At 39.6% G+C, this 22,892-nt stretch overlaps 1 protein-coding gene across 1 annotated transcript in view; it reads left to right on the top strand.

The window, feature by feature from the left end:
• LOC118823809 (protein unc-79 homolog) overlaps positions 1–22,892 on the top strand; it is a 49,785-nt gene that overhangs the window by 19,236 nt on the left and 7,657 nt on the right. The window contains exons 14-42 of the mRNA XM_036593640.1: positions 94–324; positions 418–608; positions 1,660–1,783; positions 4,264–4,404; positions 4,876–5,091; positions 6,007–6,234; positions 6,543–6,690; positions 7,011–7,090; positions 7,190–7,338; positions 7,559–7,716; positions 8,352–8,533; positions 9,014–9,215; positions 9,541–9,720; positions 11,191–11,259; positions 12,133–12,434; positions 12,586–12,768; positions 13,174–13,339; positions 13,456–13,605; positions 14,561–15,823; positions 16,929–17,030; positions 17,767–17,883; positions 18,568–18,670; positions 19,110–19,250; positions 19,480–19,518; positions 20,213–20,325; positions 20,416–20,501; positions 21,588–21,761; positions 21,883–21,951; positions 22,046–22,156. Coding sequence (XP_036449533.1) covers positions 94–324; positions 418–608; positions 1,660–1,783; positions 4,264–4,404; positions 4,876–5,091; positions 6,007–6,234; positions 6,543–6,690; positions 7,011–7,090; positions 7,190–7,338; positions 7,559–7,716; positions 8,352–8,533; positions 9,014–9,215; positions 9,541–9,720; positions 11,191–11,259; positions 12,133–12,434; positions 12,586–12,768; positions 13,174–13,339; positions 13,456–13,605; positions 14,561–15,823; positions 16,929–17,030; positions 17,767–17,883; positions 18,568–18,670; positions 19,110–19,250; positions 19,480–19,518; positions 20,213–20,325; positions 20,416–20,501; positions 21,588–21,761; positions 21,883–21,951; positions 22,046–22,156 — 5,418 coding nt within the window. The remainder of the gene's footprint in view (positions 1–93; positions 325–417; positions 609–1,659; positions 1,784–4,263; positions 4,405–4,875; positions 5,092–6,006; positions 6,235–6,542; positions 6,691–7,010; positions 7,091–7,189; positions 7,339–7,558; positions 7,717–8,351; positions 8,534–9,013; positions 9,216–9,540; positions 9,721–11,190; positions 11,260–12,132; positions 12,435–12,585; positions 12,769–13,173; positions 13,340–13,455; positions 13,606–14,560; positions 15,824–16,928; positions 17,031–17,766; positions 17,884–18,567; positions 18,671–19,109; positions 19,251–19,479; positions 19,519–20,212; positions 20,326–20,415; positions 20,502–21,587; positions 21,762–21,882; positions 21,952–22,045; positions 22,157–22,892) is intronic.

The following is a 22,892-nucleotide window of genomic DNA, read 5'->3' as shown; positions in this document are numbered from 1 at the left end:
CACTCCCCCAGCTGTACTAACCATCAAGCTAATCCCATTAACTTCCATTTCCAAAACACCCTGCACCCTTCCATTTCCCTTCCGCTGCCCCAGGTGAGCCTGTGTACCCCCAGTGAAAACACACCTACAGAAAGCCTGGCCCGGCTGGTCAGCATGGTCTTCCAGTGGTTCCACTCCACTGCCTACATGATGGACGACGAGGTGGGCAGTCTGGTGGAGAAGCTCAAGCCACAGTTTGTGACAAAGTGGCTGAAGACAGTGTGTGATGTGCGCTTTGATGTCATGGTCATGTGCCTGCTGCCCAAGCCAGTGGAGTTTGCCAGGGTGAGAAGAGTTTATAATGTTATTAGACCAAAAAGCTGCAATAGAATTGGGCTTCTCTGAGTCTTTTTTGTGTGTACTTGTGTGTGTGCATAGGTGGGCGGCTATTGGGATAAATCCTGCAGTACAGTTTCACAGCTGAAGGAGGGACTGAACCGCATCCTGTGTTTGATCCCTTATAACGTCATCAGCCAGCCGCTGTGGGAGTGCTTTATGCCAGAATGGCTCGAGGCAATCCGCACTGAAGTGCCAGACAACCAGCTGAAGGAGTTCCGGGAAGTGCTTAGGTATAGAGGGTTCTGCTGAAAATGTTTCATTTGGATTATTTATTTATGTCAGAATTAGGGGTGGGTGAATTGGGATGTAATGAAATATAACAATACTTTCCATGATACACCAGACGTACTGTACAAAGTCAGATTATGCCTTTCATTTATTTAATTTCCAGTCAAAGCTGACATTAAGTAAACGTTATTCATTTTTCAGAGTCAGAAAAAAGCAGAAAACATAATTAACAGAAAATGACTCAAAAGCCTTAACAACTAAATATAATATCCAATTTTTCAGTATTTAGTGTGTTTACTCATTATTACAGCTTCCATTCCATTCAGGAGACTTGCTTTCAGTTTTCCAAAAAAATCTGCAAGGATTTGTTTCCACGCCTCCAAAGTTCAGTCTTAGAAGTTAGATGCATTTTCTGCTTCTCACAATCAAAATAATCACTGATTTTTAATTACTGGTTTTTGTTAATAGTGGCACATTTGCCTCTGTTTGGGCAGCACAGTTAACACTGAGGTATCATGGCAGTGGCCTGTGGAGTTTTTTGTCACTCCTTGCCTGTTTTTATCATATCAGAATGAGGACAACTATTTTCAACCATGATTAAGACTCAGGTGTTTAGAAGCACGGCTTAAAGTAGCCCCAGTGGTCCTCAGGTACAGTGTGTTCAAGCACCCTCGAGCCGAGCCTCATTCATCTCTGTAACCATGGCAACACACGCACCAGCTAGGTGCCATGACCCTCAGTACAAACAAGGTCAAACGTTGAATTCCCTCTGGCTCCACTGAATTTATTTCTGTTCTGAGCAGCCTTATAGAGGTCAGTCTTAATGAGAAGACAGCAGTTAGCATCCAAGGGCCCTTTAGCTACGTCTCCTGCCCTCGTTCGCCTCCTCTGTTATGTTGTCCAGCTCTGCTATGCATTCCTTCTGCTTTAATTAAGTCTGTTGGTTTGACCTGATAAGAACAAAGTGCTTTGTTTGCTTTTTTGCTTTTGAATATGAAGCAGGTGTGCCTGCCATGTTCCCTCTAACCTCTTTCTCTCCTCTTCTCCCTGCAGCAAGATGTTTGATATAGAGTTGTGTCCACTACCATTCTCCATGGAGGAGATGTTTGGTTTCATAAGCTGTAGATTCACAGGATACCCTGCATCTGTACAGGAGCAAGCCTTACTGTGGCTACACGTGAGTATAGCATATGTGCACATTCAAGTTCTTAATTACTTCTTTAAAAATCAGTTAGTTATTAAAAATTATCTCTTAAACTCTCACCTAATGTTGTCATCTCACTGAACTGAGTTGAATTTTAAGGAGAATATTTCACTTTAATGGGCCTATATCACGGAAAACGAAATCTTCCTCACTTTTTTGAAACAAAAGAGTTTAATGTACGATGTATACATTTTTGAAATTGAAAATGTATCATTTACTCCTAGTTCACACAGTCCATATGTGGAAACTAACCAAAAAACAGGTCATTTTGAATTAATTGTTTTTGTGATATCAAAATATTTGCATATTGTTGCTGTCAAAGAAAAAAACAAAACAAAACATATACTGACTGACCACTTCCTTAAGTACACCTCCTTGTCCATTTTATCAGGTCCACTTACTCGATAGGTGCACGTTATAGTTTTGCAATTACAGACTGTAGTTCATCCGTTTTTTTGCATAATTTGTTAGCCCCCTTTCACCCTGTTCTTCAATGGTCAGACTCAGAACCCCCACAGGACCACCACAGAGCAGGTATTATTTGGGTGGTGGATCATTCTCAGCACTGCAGTAACACTGACGTGGTGGTTATGTGTTAGTATATGTTGTGCTCGTACAAGTGGATCAGACACAGCAGTGCTGCTAGATTTTTTAAAAACTGTGTCCACTCTATTAGACGCTCCTACCTTGTTGGTCCACCTTGTAGAGGAAAAGTCAGAGACAGAAGCTCTGCTCTTACTGCACGGTTTGTGTTAGTCATCCTTTAGCCCTTCATCAGTGGTCACAGGACACTGCCAACAGGACAATGTTGGTTTGATATTTTTGGTTGGTGGACTATTCTCAGTCCAGCAGTGACACAGAGGTGTTTAAAAACTCTGTCTGATCCACTCGTACCAGCGCAACACACACTAACACCACCATGTGAGTCTCACTGCGGTGCTGAGAATGATCCACCACTCAAATAATACCTGCTGTGTGGTGGTACTGTGGGGGTCCTGACTATTGAAGAACAGGGTAGAAGGGGACTAATGAAGCATGCTGAGAAACTACAGTCTGTAATTGTAGTAATGCAAAGTCCCACGGGGATCAGTTTTAGGACCCTTGCTCTTATCTTTGTACATATTATCTCTAGTTGATGTCAGTGGAAAACTTAGATGTCAGTAGAAAAACGCTTTATGAGAAGCTTAGTTCTTTAGCATTAAGCATGAATCCTGGGTGTCATCTTAGATTCTGAGCTTTGTTTTAACTTACTATTACTATTGTAGTAATACTATTGTAGTATTACTATTGTAATGTAAAGGGCATCTGCTGTGTTCAAATAGGGGTATAAAAATAAAAAATTTAAAAAAATGGAGATATAATTTTGGACAATGACAATACATTTACCTATTCAGCTTACAGCATTTTATCCCCACCCATTCTTGTTGAAGTCGTAAGGAGTGTTTCAGCCAAAAGGACTGCTTTTTTAATGAAACCCAGTGCAGTGCAGGCAAAAAGAACAGAATCATTTAAATATCAGTCTTAAAGATACAGTAACAAAAACAGCATGTTTAAGTCTAAAGGATTAAAAAAAGAGGTTGTGAAATGTAATAATTAAATGCTACTGTTTTTTGTGCATAAAACATCATAAATGGACCTGATGGAACAAAAATAAAATATAAGAAAGATGTGAGATATGGGACCCTTAAATCAACTAGTTTCATGTTAATTATTGGTTGAAATAAATATAAACCTTTGGTCTATTCTTTATGTGAGTCCATGAGGTGGCATGTGGAATAATCCACACACAGATGTGTGAAAACACACACACACATCAATGAAATACTTGTCATAACTTTCTAAATACTTTTGCCAGTTGGGCAAATACAGAAGTCCAAAAATCATGCAACAAGATCTGCGGTCTAAGTCTAAAATTGCACATTAACACCAGCACATACCATTGATTTCACTTTTGAAAATTCACATGCTCAGTTTGTGCATGGCTATGTGTCTATTTTGGGAGGATTATGGAGAGAAAATATAAAGGCATGGGCCATGCTGAGTATGGATCTGGGTCAGTGGTATCGTGAGACAAACACAGTGAGCTGTAGCTCCCAGATAGCAGTTGAGTCTTTGATGTCAGATGTTCAGCCACCAACTGCTCCCACTGCATGATTTTACACTGTTACTGCAGTGAGATTTGTCTTGTGGTTCATGCTTAATGATGTCATTTCAGATTAGCTATGACAAATGGCCAAAAAGCACATGTATATGATTGAAAAGGAGCACCTTTACATGTGCACAGTTACATGTGTAGATGTTTAATGGCAGGATTTAACATCACATATTTGAAATGGAGTGATGCAGTATGATGGTACAGTTTTGTAACCAGCCATTTGTGCATATATTGTTTGCCCTGTACCCGAATGTAAAATGTAATTATAGTAAATAATGGTTTGACCATCTGTGTGCAGGTACTATCAGAGCTTGACATTGTAGTGCCACTGCAATTGCTGATTGGCATGTTCTCAGATGGTGTGAACTCTTTGAAAGAGCTGGCCAATCAGAGGAAGGCTCGAGCTGCGGACCTGACGAGAAATGCAGGGGCCAGAAGGGTACGATTGACATTTTGAATGGGATCGTTACAATGCAAATAATACACTGTGGTGTGCTTAGACAAGGTTGTAAAAAGAGCAAGACAGAAGTGAGTATCCTCAATTACTGGGTGCAATACTAAAGGGAGGCTGGTTGTCATGACAACAAGCTGAAGACTAAATATAGTCTTGTTAAGGGGCTTGATTATTGGCAAGCGAGATAAAGTAATCTATCCAAACGCAGCTGGATAAGTGAATGGAAAAAAGAACATTGTGTTCTGAGATCATAATGTCTCACTTTGCTATGACACTAAATACTTATATACTTATACTAAATAAATATTTTACAGACTTTCAACAAAAGAACTACCCAAAAACCATGTTAGTCTGACAAAGCTAAATATAAATCATCATGTAGTATATGATCATCAGCGGTGATTATACAGAGTTTATGTATGTGTTTTACATGTGTACATATGTCCTTCTGTGTAGGTAAGTGTGGTCTCAGACCCTGGCAGAAGGGGGCAGCACAACACTCTGAGTCCGTTTCCCAGTCCATTCCGAAGCCCCTTCCGCAGCCCCCTGCGCTGTAGCCCCTTTAAAAACCTGGGCCATGCCACAGGCAACTGTGCTCTGGATCTGGACTGTGATGATGACGACATGAACCTGGGCTGCTTCATCCTTATGTTTGACCTCATCCTTAAACAGGTGACCTACAAATTGGGGATGTTGTTAAACAGTTGCATTAACACCATATTGTGCTCTTCGAGAAATAATCTTTGTTAGGTTGCTTAGCAGCCATAGCCTACTGTTGACAAACTACACTGCCTTGCTTGAAGAACAGATTATTGTGGTTATTATTATTAGTAAATTAAATTATGGATTCAACACATGTTTTATCACTGAATATTGTTACTGTTTTATAAAAGCTGTATGACACTCAAGGCCATGCATTTCAGTTATTCCCTGTGGTCATATTGAGGTCCCAGAACACTGAATGATGATGGATCTGAGAGGTCGATTAGGAGGGATGAGGCCCCAGAAAGACAAAAAAGGTTCAGACTCACAGCTCAGTGTGACGTTTGCCCATAATATTGAATTTTGCAACTAACGAGTGTGTCATTGAGGTTCTTAACCATTGAATGTTCTCTCATACATGAGATTCCCAAAATGAAATAACCAGTCTAATGCATGAGTAGTTAATAAATCATTGTCACAAGCCAGTGGCTGTTCTCATCTTTACTAAGCTCTTTTTGAGGAATAACCAATATCAGCAGAAGTGGTGCATTTGGTATAACTGTTCCATAGTATGTTTTGTTTTATATATTGAATTGTTTGTACAAAATTCTATTTTGTACATCTTTAGACATCTCTACAGATTGTCATGTAAATGTACTTAATATGTGAATGAGGTGCTAAATCCAGTAAAATACGTGTTGGATTCAATCTGGGAGGTGCTGGAACTAGAGTCTTGTGTTACAGCACAAATTGAGCTCTGGATATGGGGTGTTGTTAGTCATGGTGTGAAACATTACAGTCCAATTCAGGCAGTTTACATAGTTGATAATGTTGTGTGACTCCAAAGTGTAGATATCTAATGTAACCATGCTCGTTTCTATGTAGATGGAGCTGCAGGATGATGGAGTGATGCTGGGTTTGGAGGGCAGTCTGGGCAGGGACATTGTGGGCATCATTAACAGCGTGTTCCAGGCTCCCTGGGGTGGCTCACACACTTGCCAGAAGGATGAGAAGGCTCTGGAGTGCAACCTGTGCCAGTCCAGCATCCTCTGCTACCAGCTGGGCTGTGAGCTCCTCCAGAGACTTACCCCTCCTGATGAGATACCCCTAGTGGTGAGCAAACACATTTGTTTTTGTGCCTTATTAGGACACAGAGTCAAACATATGTCTAAGATATATATGTCTAAATATCTATAAGTATGTAAATTACATTTCTAAGCCTTAAACTTTACACTAAACTTAATCTCAGTAACTCTAAAGAAATGTTTTTGCCCTTTCAGTTTTAAACACTGAAACCTGCAGCACTTCACTAAGTCAAGACTATTTTGTTGTTCTTGACATTGTAGGTTAGCCCAGTTTTTCTCTGGCCTTCAAACAAAGTCATTTGAAGGAGTCTGCTCATGTTGTGTTGTTTTAAACAGGAGCCTGCAGACAGTCTTGAGGAAAGTCTCGTCTTCCCCAGGTTAGAGCACTGTCTGCGAACAGAGAACGTTACAGAGGAGGGGGACAACACATCTGGTGCTAACCCAGACAACCCTGGCAACCAGAGTCGTTCCCCTGACAACCCACGTATGTATCCTTGGCAACTATCAGCAAACTTAGATAACACAGAGTGTTATGGCAATTTATGTTATTCATAGTAACTAGCTCTGAAAAATGTATTATACTGCTAGGTACATTATAGGCCAAAAGTTTGAAAGCTGCACCAACTTAATAACTGAATACAGATGAAAAATGTATGATCAAGGAATAATAAACAGTGTATTAACATAGAACGTTTTAATACATGTCTGCAGCAGCAGTTTTTTGCAACTGTAATTGTATACCTGATTTTCATGATCAGATGTTCCTGACCTACATTTGATTGTCTAAGAATTTCTCTCCCCCAGCTTTAAAGAATAATGCTGACAGGAAATTCTCCTACCAGCAGCTTCCTGTTTCTCTCAGGCTTATTTACACCATACTGCAGGTAAATATTAAATTCTCCAATATGCTACACTGTACATGACACTGACTATCTGTTTGGTTTAGTGTCTGAATTCAGGTAAATGTTGCTTCCCTGCTGTAGGAGATGGCCAAGTTTGAGGAGCCGGACATCCTCTTCAATATGCTGAACTGTCTGAAGATCCTGTGTCTACATGGGGAGTGTCTCTATCATGCTTGCAAAGACCACCCTCAATTCCTGGCTTACATCCAGGAGAAGATGCTTATTCCCTGGTATGAATGAGTTAGTTTTATAGTATTACAATAATCGAAATACTATATAATTGTCATTTAATATAACAAATTATAAACATATATTTACAGGGAAAAATAAGAAAAAAGAAATTTGACCTATTTTATGGAAAATACCCTTGAGCAGAGAATAAAAATGAACTTCAGTGATGGTATATGTGTGAATGTGAATTTGTGATGTAATGTCTGCTCTGGTGCCCAGTCTGTGGTCCATGCTGAAGTCTGAGTTCTGCCAGCTGGCCTCTCTGGCAGTGCCTCAGCTGCTCCACGCTCTCTCACTGTCCCATGGTGCGGACATATTTTGGATGCTGGTGGACAGCAGTTTCAACAACAAGGACTGGAAGATTCGCTTTGAAGCAGGTTAGATCCATTTGATTCAAGAGTCCATTTTTGAAAGCCATTAGTATTGTGACATATGACTCAAGCTTAGTGTGTTGCTTATATTAAAATAAATAGCCACTCCTACTGTAGAAGTGCGCTTTGCTCTGCACTTTTTCCGCACTCCCCTTCAGACCCCTGTCATGCTAATCTTGATCAGGTTGCATGTGTGTGTGTGTGCATACATATGCTCATTTTCTCATTTGGTTGCCATGGTTACCAGCCTGTCCTACAGCACTGAGGAATTGTGGGATTAAAGGAGCCTCTTATGGTGATTGGCAGAGAGAAGCTGTGACCTTGTATGGGAAGCAAGAGGACATCCCACTAATAGAGAAAATCACTGTAGAAGAGGAATACACTTTACAGTGGTGGCAATGCATTAGTGATATTGAACGAAAACAGAAGTTGTTCATACAGTGCCATCTACTGATGCATTACAGAACAGTCTCTCACTTACTGACTTCATTACTGGGTTTTTCCTTATAACTTTAGCTCCATTTCTCCTTTGTATTCACAGCATAATTATGGTGCTGTTTTAGACTTGTTACTCGTGATATTAACCTTGAAAAGACCTTTTACTGATTTAGTAACTGAAGTAAGAGTGAATGTCTCTACAGTGGAGCGGGTCGCAGTGCTGTGCCGTTTTCTGGACATTGGCTCAGTCACTAAGAGTCATCTGTTGAAGTACTCGCTGGCCCATGCCTTCTGCTGCTTTCTGGCCAGCATTGAGGACGTCAACCCTGCTGTGGCCACCAGAGCCAGGCTACTACTAGACACCATTAAACGCCCCTCACTGCAGGTGCGCATGCATATTATAAAACTATGACCATTACCGTAATAGTAAGACTGAATTAGTGTGTAATTTAAAGGAATACTTCAGTGTTTTCAACCTAATTTTTATCTGCCATATCTGTATCACACATTCAGTTACCACAGACATTTATTTCAAAGCCAGAACCTGTTGGCTCAAATGCTTTAGTAAGCATTTAAAAAGGTTTTCTTCTTTTCTTTTTTGGTCTTTTTATGGCAGAATTTGAAAACACCAGCTGCTGATTACATTGTGCCAAATTTTTGTGACCAAAGGACCAAAATACAGGGTTCAAAATGGCTTTGAATAAAATCTTGTTGCACTAACTTACATTTAAAGTTAATAACACTTTTTTCTTCCCCTTTGTTCTTACAACAGTGACAATATGCTGGGATGAAATAGATTTTATTGCATCGTTACAATTTTTTAATATGTATGAGTGAGTGTGTGTATATTTGTGTTTTCCTTCAGGGCCTTTGTCTGTGCATGGACTTCCAGTTTGACACAGTGGTGAGGGATCGTCCCATCATCCTAAGCAAACTGCTGTTGCTGCACTCTCTGAAGCGGGATATCCCAGCACTGAGCTGGGAATTCTTCGTGAACCGCTTTGAGACACTGTCTCTGGAGGCTCAACTACACCTGGACTGCAACAAGGAATTCCCATTCCCTACTAGTAAGCATGTGTGTCTCTGTGGGTACCCATGTGTTTGATGATCACAGCGTAAGCCTCTAAACTCAGAGGAGCCTTTGGCGTGTTCATATTTCCATTCAACACTGTTGTAACTACGTAAAATGCATTTTAGTTTCACAGCTGTTACTGAGTAATATACAGTAAGATTAATAGCTGAATAATACGCCCAGAGCTTTAAGGATTAACCACATTTTTCTGATGGCACAAATACATTTTCTTTCTGATAAACAATGTACAATGAAGTAAATTTCCGGTGTAGTTACTGTGTACTTCCATTTTAATTCTATTTCCTCCTTTACAACCCAAGCCATTACTGCAGTAAGGACTAACACAGCCAATCTGAGTGATGCAGCTATGTGGAAGATCAGAAGGGCTCGTTTTGCCAGAAATCGCCAGAAGAGTGTCCGCTCACTCCGAGACACTATAAAGGGCCCATCAGAGTCTAAACGTGCCTTCTCCCTTCCCGAGACCCTCTGCAACAAACTGCGTAAGTCATCTCACTTCTGTGTATTTTTCTGTTTCTGTTTCTTCTGTCCTTTCGTACCTCACCTTCCTACTGTCTCTCTCCCCTCACTCACCAGTGTGTTAGTGTATGTCAATAATTTATTAACATCTTGTCACCTTGTGTGCTCGTACACCTCAATTACTGCACAAAACGCTCTGAGTTCCAAATGAGTAACTCCAGAAAATTGATCCAAAGCCTTTAAGCTTTAAGTAGTTCATGTTTTTGGATCAATACAGAGAAATTGCCTCAAAGGTCTCTGTGCATTTAATTTGGGTGATGCAATTTCCTCCTAATAATTTCCTCAGAATTACTTTAACTTTTTAGAACTTTTCAGGAAAGAGAGGGGCACAACCTAACACATTTTGTTTTTTGCTAAATAATTTTAAATGTAAACAAGAAAGATTATTTTTTAATAAAACCTACACACTTCTGCTATAAATGAAAACTTTGTTTTTATGACCTACCATTATAAACAATTCAGCCAAAAGCAGAATAAGTGTAAATGTTACTTAACTTACCCCATAGGTGGAGTTAATTGTATCAGACAGGCGAGCTATTTGTAACAGCCACTAAAAAGTCTGGTAAATTGATGCAAACACAGTTACTTCAATACAATTCTATGTTGTTTGAACCAGAGAAAGATTTCCAACATAAATACGTAAAATATATGAAGAGGCTGTGTTAAACATATATTTTTGATGATGAGGAAATAAATTTGAAATATTTATTATTTGCGTGATGTTTGTAGAACATTTTTGATTGATTTATGCATAAAAACTTCCAAAAATGAACTGTTTTGAATTTATATGGCTGGATATAGACTTCTGTCATTGCTTATTCAGGAACACTTGAATAAGTTATAACACTGTGCTGAAACTCAACCCGCTGCATGGAGGCCGTACTTTAGCATGGTTAGTTCTCACTGTGACTTGTTTACATGCTTCAAAATGGTGCTATATTACAGCCACCAAGGCGATTAAATTAATTCTGGTGTGAATACAGTGTACTTATGACTCAAAAACACTTTTCAGGGTAAATCTTAAGAAATACCTAGTTGCTATGAAAATTGCTATGAAAATTCACAGATGATGTTGCTATGTGAAGACAAGACCATGACAAAAAACACATTCTGCTTGAACCTGTTTAACTACATAAAATTACAGTTACATTTCACCCTGCATTATGTTGTGCCCTGCTTTTCCCTACTGTTCTTTACAACTGCAGCCTACTGAAACAGGCAAATGCGGAAAAGTAGGTGATGATGCTAATTTCTTTTTAATAATTCCCTCTGGATAACAACTTTTAGGAACTTTGTACTTTTTTTGTGACTGCAGTCGAGGTTAAACATTCAAGTGATTGTTTTAATCATTGGTGAAACAGTGTGGAAACTCAGATGTGTGTCTGTGCCCACCCCTAGATTCCCTAATTGTGTTTCCATGTGTGATTTCATAGCTCTAAGGCTCACAAGACAAGAGCAGTCTGCACCCACACTCGGCGATATGCTAGAGAAAGTCCTGCCAGGTAAATAAGACCAGTTTGGAACAAAACAATGTTTTTTATTATATTATATTACTTTTTTTGCAACTTTAAAGGGATGTTACAGACAGAAATCATATTTACACAGTTTCCCTTTTACCCAGATATAATACGTAAGGGAAGACATGTTTGGTGCCCAAAGTTTACTTGTTTAGTTTTGCAATGGAGCTGCATTATTAATGTAGGTAACACATACTTCATCCTCCACTTTTATAGATAAAAGTGTGTCGCACAGTGTAAGCAAAATTACTTAACAACTCAGTGCAGTTTGAGGCAATTGTGCATGATGTGCTATGATAAATGGAGGGTATTAACTTCTATTACTTTATAGTTACATTATCCTTGTAGCTCCACCGCAAAATTAAAGTAGAAGTTTCAACAAACTTGTCTTGGCTGATTGACTATGTTTGGGGTAAGGCAAAATTCGTGTAAATTTGATGTTCTTGCTTAACTGTCCCTTTAAAATTCATTCTGTTCTCCTTTGAAATGAAGGAGAAGCCTACTTTTCAAGCACCCAAAACATAAATATTCATATCCACACTGTATTAATGTAGGTTTGTTTTTAATTTATTTAGTTTTGTTTTACACCTTACCACCTGTTATGTTGGCGGTTTGAAGATTTGCTATGTTGATGGCACATCCCACAGTTCTGAGTGGAGCTTCTTTCAGACATTTACAGTGACAGTGTTAACCACTGAAATGAACCATTTCTTCACCATAAATCAACTGCAACGTGCAGATGAATCACTGGTCTAAGATTAGCGCTCCTTAAATCAGTTTTATGACTCAGCTCACATTCTGAAGCACTCCACTCCTCTCCAATAAGGTAGTGAATATGTTAACTTCCACTTTCTGCAGCCCATCTGCCTGGCCAGAGCTCTCCCCCAGAGGATGACTCTGTCATCAAGGATCTTCTCCCAGAGGATGTAGGCATAGACCACCAGACTGTTCACCAGCTCATCATGGTGCTAATGAAGTTCATGGCAAAGGACAAGAGCAGTGCGGAGGCTGACATTGGCAGTGCCAAAGCCTTCAACACTGTGAAGAGGCACCTTTATGTGCTTTTAGGCTACGACCAGCAGATGGGCTGTTTTATGATCGCCCCGCAGAAGATGCGCTCGTCCACATGCTTTAATGCATTCATTGCTGGCATTGCACAGGTGAGGATCTTAAATGCTAGAAACAGATGGTTCTACTTTAGAAATCATGATGGATACTCAGCATCTTTGCAAAACAGCCAAATTCAGCATCCTTCAAATGAGCAAAAATGCTCAACAGTGGCAGTAAAGTATGTGTTTATACATTTGTCAGGTAATGGACTACAACATCAGTTTGGGGAAGCAGATGTTGCCCCTTGTGGTGCAAGTGCTGAAGTACTGCACATGCCCTCAGCTCAGACCAAACTTCCAGGAGGCTCCACGTTGCTCACTATGGGCTCTGAGACCACACATCCGTCAGATGTGGCTCAAAGCATTGCTTGTCATCCTCTACAAGGTACTCATTGCTCAATTTTGGGAATATGGCATTGATTCAGTTTCCTTTTGTGATAATCAGTCTTGTTTATTGTTAATATATTATTGATTATGTAGCTCTGTTTCATGACTGTTCTGGAGTACATTGACAGATGCTGTGTTTACAAATGGGGTGCAGTGAATAAGTGAATGAATAGTTGAGCTCCCCCAAGTGGCAGAACTCAGTCTAGCTGAACAGCATATAAATTCCTTCATTTTTTTAAAGCATACATGAATTGTATTCCTTCTACACCACTTTAAGCATACAAGCACATTCCATTTTTTGTTTCTCACATATCATGAGCAGAAATGAATTGTAGGTGAACAGTTACCAGGAGCAAACATGTAAGCAGGTGTCCAATTAACTGAAAAACATGCCTCATTGCAGTACCCATACAGAGACATGGACATGATTAAAGAGGTTGTTCTGCATCTGATCCACATCACCATCAACACTTTGAATGCGCAGTACCACAGCTGCAGACCCCATGCCTCTGCTGGCCCACTCTACAGTGATAACTCCAACATCAGCCGCTACAGTGAGAAAGAGAAAGGTACCTTATAATTAACCATTAAGGTGAAGCATTTTGAACCGTAGAATAACACACAGCGGCAGTCATCGCAGCCAGTTTTGACATTTGTTTGTCTGTTGGCATGGATTGATTTGCAGAGGAGGACAGCGTGTTTGATGAATCAGACATCCATGACACTCCAACGGGAGCAGGCAGTAAAGAATCTCAGACATTTTTTGCACGGCTGAAAAGGATTGGAGGCAGCAAATCTGTCAAATATCAGCCTGTGGAGCTCAATGCTCAGAAAAGTAAGTGTCTGCTCTGTTTACTTATTGTTACATAATTTCCTCTAACGTGATGCAGTTCATCTTGAGGAGTGCTCCCCTAGTCCTGGAATACCCTGTCTTAGAGTTAAATCAGCTAATCTTAACTAAAGTCCGGAGTTATGGTCTTTGAGAAACGCATTTAATGTATTTTATTCAAATGTTTATGTTATTTCAACATAATATAAAATATATAACATTAACATTCATTTTAAATCTTTTAAATATTTTCCTTTGGCAATAATTGTTGATGCAATAAATTATGTTCATGTGGCAAGAATACACTATGCTTGGGCGATAAGTTGATATAATTGGATATTAGGGATGATTGTACCCCACTGAAGTACCCTGATGGTGATGCATCAAAGGTGGGACTTCATTTAATATTGCAGTTTCTGTGTTATATAAAAATATGTACATGTAATGCTTTATTGCCATTTACTGTTAAAACAATGGATTATTACAGGGCATTAATAAGCTATTAGGCTACTGTAAAGCAAATGCTCCATAGTCTTTGCTGTGAGTCTTCCAGAGTACAACAAACCATCTGAGGAAAATTCCCAGCATTTTTTGTGCAGCTTAAGTCTCCTGATGGTAAATGACAGAAAACATGAGAAGCACATGTAAACCACTTTGGAGCTCTCTCATTCATGCACGTTTAACAGTCTGAAGTTTCTCCACAAGGAGGAGCTGTTAGGGCACAAGCCATTTTTATGTGCGTCATTTAAAAAAGAAGAAACAGCCATGAACACACACCAGCAGGACTTCATGAACGCACGTTTGCTGTCACAAATTTCAAAAGAAGTGAAACAGTTTATGACCCAACGGTCAACAGAAAAATGTAAATTTTTTAGATATCTCCCAGGCTTAGAATCAAGTAAATTCAATGTATTACTCCTCTCAATGCACTGTAAAAATAACCTTCACATCCCTGTTTCAGGTGAGATTGAGCTGGCAGAGTACAGAGAGCCAGGCACGCTGCAGGACAGCCTGCTGCACCCTGCACGAGACGACAGCAGCAGCAAAAAGAAGCGACTGCAGGCCATGCACAAACAGAAGTCTCTGGATATCGCCAACACGGACTCCATCCTCTTCAACCTTGACGAGCACCGCCGCAAGTCCTGCATTGACCGCTGTGACCTGCAGGGGCCCCCACCTCCACCCCCCTCGTCCTCCTGCTCTACGGCCAGGCATTCACGTCGGGGAGACCGGCACGGCAAAGACTCATCCGATGGCTCCTCGGGCGCTGACCGCCGGGGGTCAAACCTGCATGCTGACAACATCAGACCAGTTATTCCTGAGGTCCGTCTAAGCTGCATGGAGACATTTGAGGATAAATCCACAGGGCTGGACTCACCCCTGGTTGTATCTAGTGGGCCTGGCAAAGAAGATGCTGACCTGATTGATTTGTCTTCAGATTGTGCATCTATACCAGAAAAGCGCTCCATTCTTTCTCTGTCTGACAGCGACTCCTTGGTGTTTGAGCCACTCCCACCACTGCGCATTGTTGAGAGTGATGAGGATTTGTTTGAGGCGCTTTCAAAGCCTCCGAGTGGCATGCAATATAAATCTGAACATCCATCTCCCTCATCCGCAAGCACTATTCTACGGTTATCCCCAGTTGTCCAAGTCAGTGTGGAAGATTGCTCTAAGGAGAAAAAGAGTGTCTCAAGCAGCCCTGCCAAAAGAAGCCCTGTTCAGGCAGGTGAAAACAGGCCACCTCCTCATATAACCCCTACTGCCTCTCTGGAGCTTCCAGACTCCACAAGCCACCCTGGACTAGAGAGCCCAATGACCTTGAAGCAGAAACGAGACCTCTTTAGAAAAACGCCCCACGTGCCTGACACCTCAGTAGACGATGCATCTGAAGATAAAGTTGTAGGAGGAAGCCCCTCTGGAAGATCAGTGTTCCTCAACATCCCTGAAGACACATTGGACAGCCTAGACCCACTGAAACCCAAGAAAAGTGAAGGAAGCATTCAGGGAGAGGATGAAGACGACGCTGAAGATGATGATGATACAGGTGATGAGAGAGACAGTGATCCAAAGCCAGACGACGAGAGCGACGAAGCTGAATTTAAGATCCAGATCGTTCCTCGCCAGCGGAAACAGAGGAAGATTGCGGTCAGTGCCATCCAGAGGGAATACCTGGACATCTCCTTCAATACGCTGGACAAGATGGGAGAACAGAGCACAGACTCAGGTACACTTATTGTCATCCAGCTGGCTAAGATTAGAAGTGTATGTTTGACTTCTATATATGTTTCCATTTTTATATAAGTGTGGAATATTGTGCACTTTGTCTCTGTCCATTTTCATGTAGAAGCAAGTTATGTAACGCAATATATAGATCTAGTAATGAGAAGATAGAAAACTCAATTACTCAATTGGTACCAATTGATGACCACTCTCTATGTCGAATATCTCTGTATTATGTTATTCAAGGGAATATATATACAAGGGAATTCCCTCATTTTTTTTAAATTTCTGCATATTTCAATCGTTATGATATAAATAAAGTTATTCAGAATGGCTTTAGAATGTGAAATGGAAATTAGAATTGTTCACAGTGGTAACGATAGGAACCAGGCATCTAAAGCGTTTAGTGCCTCTAAAAGTGACCTCACAGAATGTTGTTACATGTTACATGGCCTTGTTTTACAATGGTCTTAGGATAACCTTTTGGCATAAAATGTGTTTTTCAATACATTCATGGTGGAGATATACATGAAGAGTGTTGCAAGGCAAAAGAGAACCCAAACAAAATGTATTTTTTCATATATACCACTATTTAACCATTATGAATATCACATATAAAAACTTGCAACGGGTACAGTGGTCATTTTATATGTTGTGGGTATGCAAAATCTGGTTCCTATCATCACCATGGAAAAGGCATCTGAGTCAGTAAGTTTCTCTACAGTTAACCATTTCACATCTAAACACTCAACTGACTTTGTTTACATCTTGACATTAATTATGAATTATGCAGAATTTCCCTTAACAAATCATGTAAAACAAGCGCTTCTAAATGCATAAATATTAAAAATCTTTACAATAAAGAGGGTCAAGAAGCATCTATAGGACATTTGAATCATTTGTCCTTCAGAGTGACCTACACAAGTTAGTGATCCCACATAACTAGCTGAACAAATTACCTTTCTATGTAAGTAGAAAGGTTACTAAAACATCCCTCCAGGCTCCTGCTTTTTGAGATTAATGTGATACTTGACCACAGGCCAGAATATGAGGTCTACCAGTAGTGATGCACTAAATCTCTCCGATCACCCCCCTGCATTGCCTTGCAGATCACAAAGCTCTATCCAAACTGGAAAAGCCACGAGAATCGGCCTCAGCCCCTGCCCTCGAAGCCACAATCCCAGAAACAAGCAACCGCTCCTCAGTAACAAGTAGGAGCCAAAGACCTTCTTACTAATCATATCCATCACATGGTACTTCTAGCTCATAAAGCTGTCTTTAATCCATTAAGCAGACCATAAATCTGTAACTAGATCCACTCATCCTCACCCATAAACCTAAGCACCTTCCCCCTTCTTCAGTGTTCATAAATGGGTTTGCTCAATCTGAACTCCCCAGAGTGAGGTAGAATTTTATCTTGTTAGGCATAATTTATTTTACAGGTATCCAATACAATGTAACAGGAACTGAATTGTAACAACAGTGATCACAGGCTGAGAGATGCAATAAATATTCATGAAAATAGTGTTGTTCTAAAACACTTGTCAGTATTACTTTACAATACAGGCACAAAAAGAACTGAAAGGAACCATGAAATGTTAGTCATACCTAAATATAAAAATTTTAAAGGTTTTCACACCATTTAATATTTTTTCATTCATTAGACTGAACAATATTAAATGGTTCAGATTTATTATATTAGATTTGACAAAAAGCAGGACATGAGTCTTGTAAACATAGGCACATAACATACACACACTGTTTTTTGTTTCAGAAAAATATTGACGCTGTGAAATCATATCAACTTTTGTTCAGGATTCTGTCGTGTCATTGGTTTCATCTTGTTGATCTCATGAGCAAAGCCTGGAGCACTCAAAAGTCTTTAGGCCCTTGTTTAAATCCTCGTGTTGTTTCATGCTTTTCTGCTTCTATGTTTATGTCCCACAGCTCAGTACCGGCAGGTGAAGCGAGGCTCTCTGGGCGCTGTGACGATGAGTCAGCTGATGAAGAGACAGCTGGAGCATCAGTCCAGCGCTCCGCACAACATCAGCACTTGGGACACAGGTCAGTCTGTTGGCTTTTCTCATTCACGCTGTTCAGAGTAAGAAACTGAGATAGGTGGTTGCTAGGGTGTTGCTAGGTGGTTGCTATGGTATTGCAAGTGGTTGCTAGGGTGTGGCTAGACAGTTGTTATGGTTTTCTTGATGGTTGCCAAGGTGTTGCTAGACAGTTGCTATGGTATCCCAACTGGTTGCTATGGTGTTGCTAGACCATTGCTATGTTATCCCAGATGGTTGTTAGGGTGTTGCAAGGGCATTGCTATGGTACCCCACATGTTTAATAGGGTGTTTGCTAATGGACTTTAATCAGCGTGATATAAGCAGAAACTTTTACCCTTCATTCTTTGCTATCGGGAAAAATTCGTAATGTAATGATGATTGTACAAAAACCATGCATCAAATCAAAAATCAAAAAGCAACCATTCCCGATCTGAACATTCTGGAGTTGAAACAGTGTTGATATCTTGAAAAATGCAGGACGAGTTAGCAGACACAAATCTAGCAGAAAAAGAAGAAATAGAAGAAGAAGAAGAAGAAGAAGAAGAAGAAGAATATAAATTGGATAACAATAGTCAAAATCATTAATGAAGTGTCCTCATTCAACAACTGTACAAAATAATAATGAACACAAACCAGATGTGCTTTAGGGAGTGTTTGGACTTACCCTCAAAGTTTCTTTTTCAACCAGGTCCCACAAAGACCAGCCTGCTGTCAGCTCCTAGCACAGTCAGCATGTACGTACCTGCACCAGAAGACTTCAGTGATGAGCAGCCTACCAATATGGCTGACAGGTGAAGTCATTTTATGTGTTTGTGCGTTTGTATTTCGACGAAAATGAGAAGAAAAAAACACCACAAGACAAACCATTGTTGCATTGTTTAAAACTGAAAGAGAAAAACGATTTCCTTTTAGTTACTGAGATTATGGTTAGTGTTAGGTTTATGATTAGGCAATTCCTATTGTACAAAGACACACAAATATATAATACATATGAAACATACTGTTATATTATTGTTACAGGTAGAAACTTAAGTACATATGTAGAAAGGACATACATACATATGTCTAATAGCAATACGACATAACAATTATGCACATATTACAATGGAATACATATGGAATATATTGTTATTACATAAAGATAGTTACATATATAATACATAAGACATACTTTATGTATAGCTCCATATGTGTATATATGTATGTATGTATGTGTGTGTATATGTATAGGTGCCGTGATTGCGGGGCTGTATTAGAGGAGTATGATGAGGAGACCCTGGCTTTGGCTGTAGTGGTTCTCTCTATGTTTATCCACTTGAGTCCGGACCTGGCTGCTCCACTGCTGCTGGACATCATGCAGTCAGTGGGAAGGTAGAGTACAGAAGCTCCACTCTTCTCTGCACAGCTTACACTGCAGGCAGGATGTTGGTTTTTGGTATCACTTTCAGTGTTTATCCAACACAGGAAAAGACACAAAGCCACAAAGCACAGAATTCAAAACATCAGCTGATAAATGCAAGCTGGCTCTTGTTTGTCATGTTATTCATGTCCAAAGGAAATCAGTGACTGAAATATGTTTAAAATGTGTTTTGTCATGCAGGTTGGCATCCAGTGCGAATTTCTCGGGCCAGGCTGAAAGGTATGTTATGAATGTCAAGTTACAATGGGTATGGGGGCTGGTTACCATTAATGTTTTCATGTTTGATTTGATTATTTATTCTGGTATGATTCAGAATAGTTTTTTTTTTCATGGAAAATTAAATTGTCCCTGTTCTTTTAGAAAAAAAAAGAATTTGGTATTTGGCCCCACCTATTCATGCTGAAGTTGTAAGGAGTGTTTCAGCCTGGACTGCTTTATAATAAAAACAGCCTGTCTAATTCTTTTTGAAAGAGATAGGAGATGTAGAAAAGTGGTAAAATTAATTATGACTGTTTTATATATCAAACCAACTGAAAGTCAATACAGGACCAATACAGGAGGAAAAATAAAATACCATATATAAAATATAGTGAATACACAAATGTGCCTGGAGGAACTATTCAGTAGAGGAATATAGACAATGCACTATAGACCAAGCTTTCATTGATTTTTGTGTTTGAAAATAAGCCAAACATAAAGTACAAACATACTATATGAAGTTTTAGTATAATTGATTCAGATTGATTCCAACATTCCAAAATAATAACAAAGCAGATGAATCCTCAGATCTATGCATCACCATGCATTTATGACTTTTATACCTCTACTATGTGGATGTGTCCATATTTCAGTGTGTATATGTGTATATATGTATGTTATTATAACCCTGTACTCTTTGTGTGTATGTGTGTAGCATGCTGATCCCTGGCAATGCTGCAGGTGTAGCTAAGCAGTTCCTGCGCTGTGTGCTCCACCAGCTTGCACCCAACGGCATCCTCCCACAGCTATTCCAGAGCAACATCAAAGGTATCCAAAACCTGCTCATCCATACTCACTCAAACCCACACACACACTCACAAATGTGGAACACCAGTTAATAATGTTTTTCCCTTTCAGATGGAAGCTTCCTTCGCACACTAGCCACATCTCTCATTGACTTCAATGAACTGAGCTCTGTAGCAGCATTAAGTCAGCTTCTTGAGGTAGGACTTAAAATGAGCTTGTTGACTCTTTTTGTATGTGCAATTTGTGTTGTGTAAAAAAAAATACACTTCACTCGTTACAATGAAGATGTCCTCCAGCAGATGGCACTCTTGTCAAAGAATAGAAAGCTTGAGTGCTTCCAAAGCAGGGACTGCAAAACATTCTGCAAGAATGTCAACTTTTTCAGTTATAGTAATCATTTACTCAAAAATTAAACTCACTGTTGAGGATATTTAATTTATGTTTGATTTCTGAAACTTTACTGTCGTATTGTTATAACAAAACCTTGTACCTCAGAAATGGTGCCTGGAAAACATTTTAATGCACATTATTCTAACAATATTTTATGTCAAGTAAATTTGAACCGTTTGTATTGGCCCATTGTTAATATTTCACATAATGTAAAGAACAACTAATATTTTCAAATTGTGTAACAAAAAAAGAAAACAGAAAAAATATGTGCTAATGATATGCAGAGTGTATAAGCAGACCACTGGGATGATTAATAAACTGGTGCACTTTTATACATCATGTGAATGTGCCTTGTCTAATGTCAATATTAAACATACTTGAGGAGAATTCCACTGATGTTTCAAAATTTCTGTATAATTTAAATATTAAGCTGTAAACAAAGTCATTCAGAACAGAATGAAACGTGGCGTTCTAGAGTAGTGTACTGAGTCAGAGTTGTTCACAGTGGTTCAGACATCTTAAGTGTTTAATGCCTCTAAAACAGAAAGCAATTGCACCAAATGGTTGTGAATACATTGTCTGACGCCTAAGACATTGTTTATGATGGCTTTGTGATAATGTTTCAGCCTTAAACAAAAAGCCAAATTTGGCAGATGGCTACAGACAGTGCATAGCAAAGCAAAATAGTAGCCAAAGAAAACTCTTAGGCATCAATAAAAACTGAGACTTGTTCATTGGTAGTTTGGATAGCATGTAAAATGACTACATCTGCAAAGTAGACATCATGGCCCCTGGTTCTTAATACCACCACTGTAAAGAAATCAGAGTTGATAAATTTCTCTACAATAAATTGTTTCCCCTTTAATCTCAAATTCTGTGTTCTGTTCTTTTAGGGTTTGAACAATAAGAAGAGTTTGCCTGCTGGGGGCACAATGCTCCACTGCTTGGACAACATTGCCTCCTTTATGGAGGCTCTTCCCATGGACTCCCCTAGTAACCTTTGGACAACCATCTGTAACCAGTTCCAAACTTTTCTGACCAAACTTCCTGCTGTATTGCCTCTGAAGGTATTAAATTTACTTTCCTGTTTGCATTTGACAACAGTTCAGTATTATTCATGATGTGGTTGTTACACCCATGTGCACTGTTCATGCTCTCGATTTGATTTGATTTGATTCTTCTGTTAAGTATCCACTGGACTCCAGCTTGAGAATCATCATCTGTTTGCTGAAGATTCCAACCGCTAATGCAACCAGAGTAAGCTTATTTAAGTTGATGGAGCTGAAGAACTGAAAACTACATTAAAAGTGAATTTTGGAGACTGAAACATTTCTCTGACTGTCCTTGCTAGAGTTTGCTGGAACCTTCTTCTAAGCTGCTGAGTTTCGTTATCCAGTATGGAGTTTTCAGCCTCTCTTATCTTGTGGAACTGTGCGGCCTGTGCTACAAGACCTTCAGTAAGGTGAGCATGATATATGTTGTGGATGACTTTAAAGTGCATAGAACACACAAGAACAATCAATACTCATACTGGTTTTCTTGTGGTACCGTGTAAGTGGGTGTGTTGATTTATTTATGAAGTATACTATAATGGATAATAACATCCCGTGAGAGTATAACTTTGACATCCATCTGTGGTGGGCTGAATGTTTAACTACTCTGCGTGCTGAATATACCAAAAAATAGTTTTCCCCTTATTCCATATGTAGTCAATCAGAAAAAATCCTTTTTCTGCACTTGAGGTACAAGTATATTGTAGCTAACAAATAATGGATGCTCACACCCATCAAACTGCATTGTGCAAACTGCATCGTCACACGCTTGCCTCAAACTTGTAATCTCAAACAGACTTACTTTGTGATTTCTGGCACTGTATGACATAGGGGAGCATGGAATTGGTTGGCACAGTGTCAGCAGGAAATTTAACATGAAAATGATTGCCCTCTTGACTTACATTCATCCGTTTTATCAGGAGCTTTAAACATTACGGTCTGGTGGACATATTAGAAATGTTTTAAAGAGATTTTTTATTGGTAGAAATGGCAGTCAGCTATCTTTTGGTGTATTATTCAAAAAGCCAACAATAAGTAATGCTAGCTAGCTAACAAGAACGAAATACAGAGTTGCGTCCTGATGTGGGTGGGGTTGGTTGGCATATTGGGCAGGTTGGTTAGTTTCAGCCTGCTCAAATAGTGTAC

Source organism: Colossoma macropomum, unplaced genomic scaffold, assembly GCF_904425465.1.
Source record: "Colossoma macropomum unplaced genomic scaffold, Colossoma_macropomum, whole genome shotgun sequence".
Classification (NCBI taxonomy): domain Eukaryota; kingdom Metazoa; phylum Chordata; class Actinopteri; order Characiformes; family Serrasalmidae; genus Colossoma; species Colossoma macropomum.
This window is presented reverse-complemented; position numbering and strand designations above follow the sequence as displayed.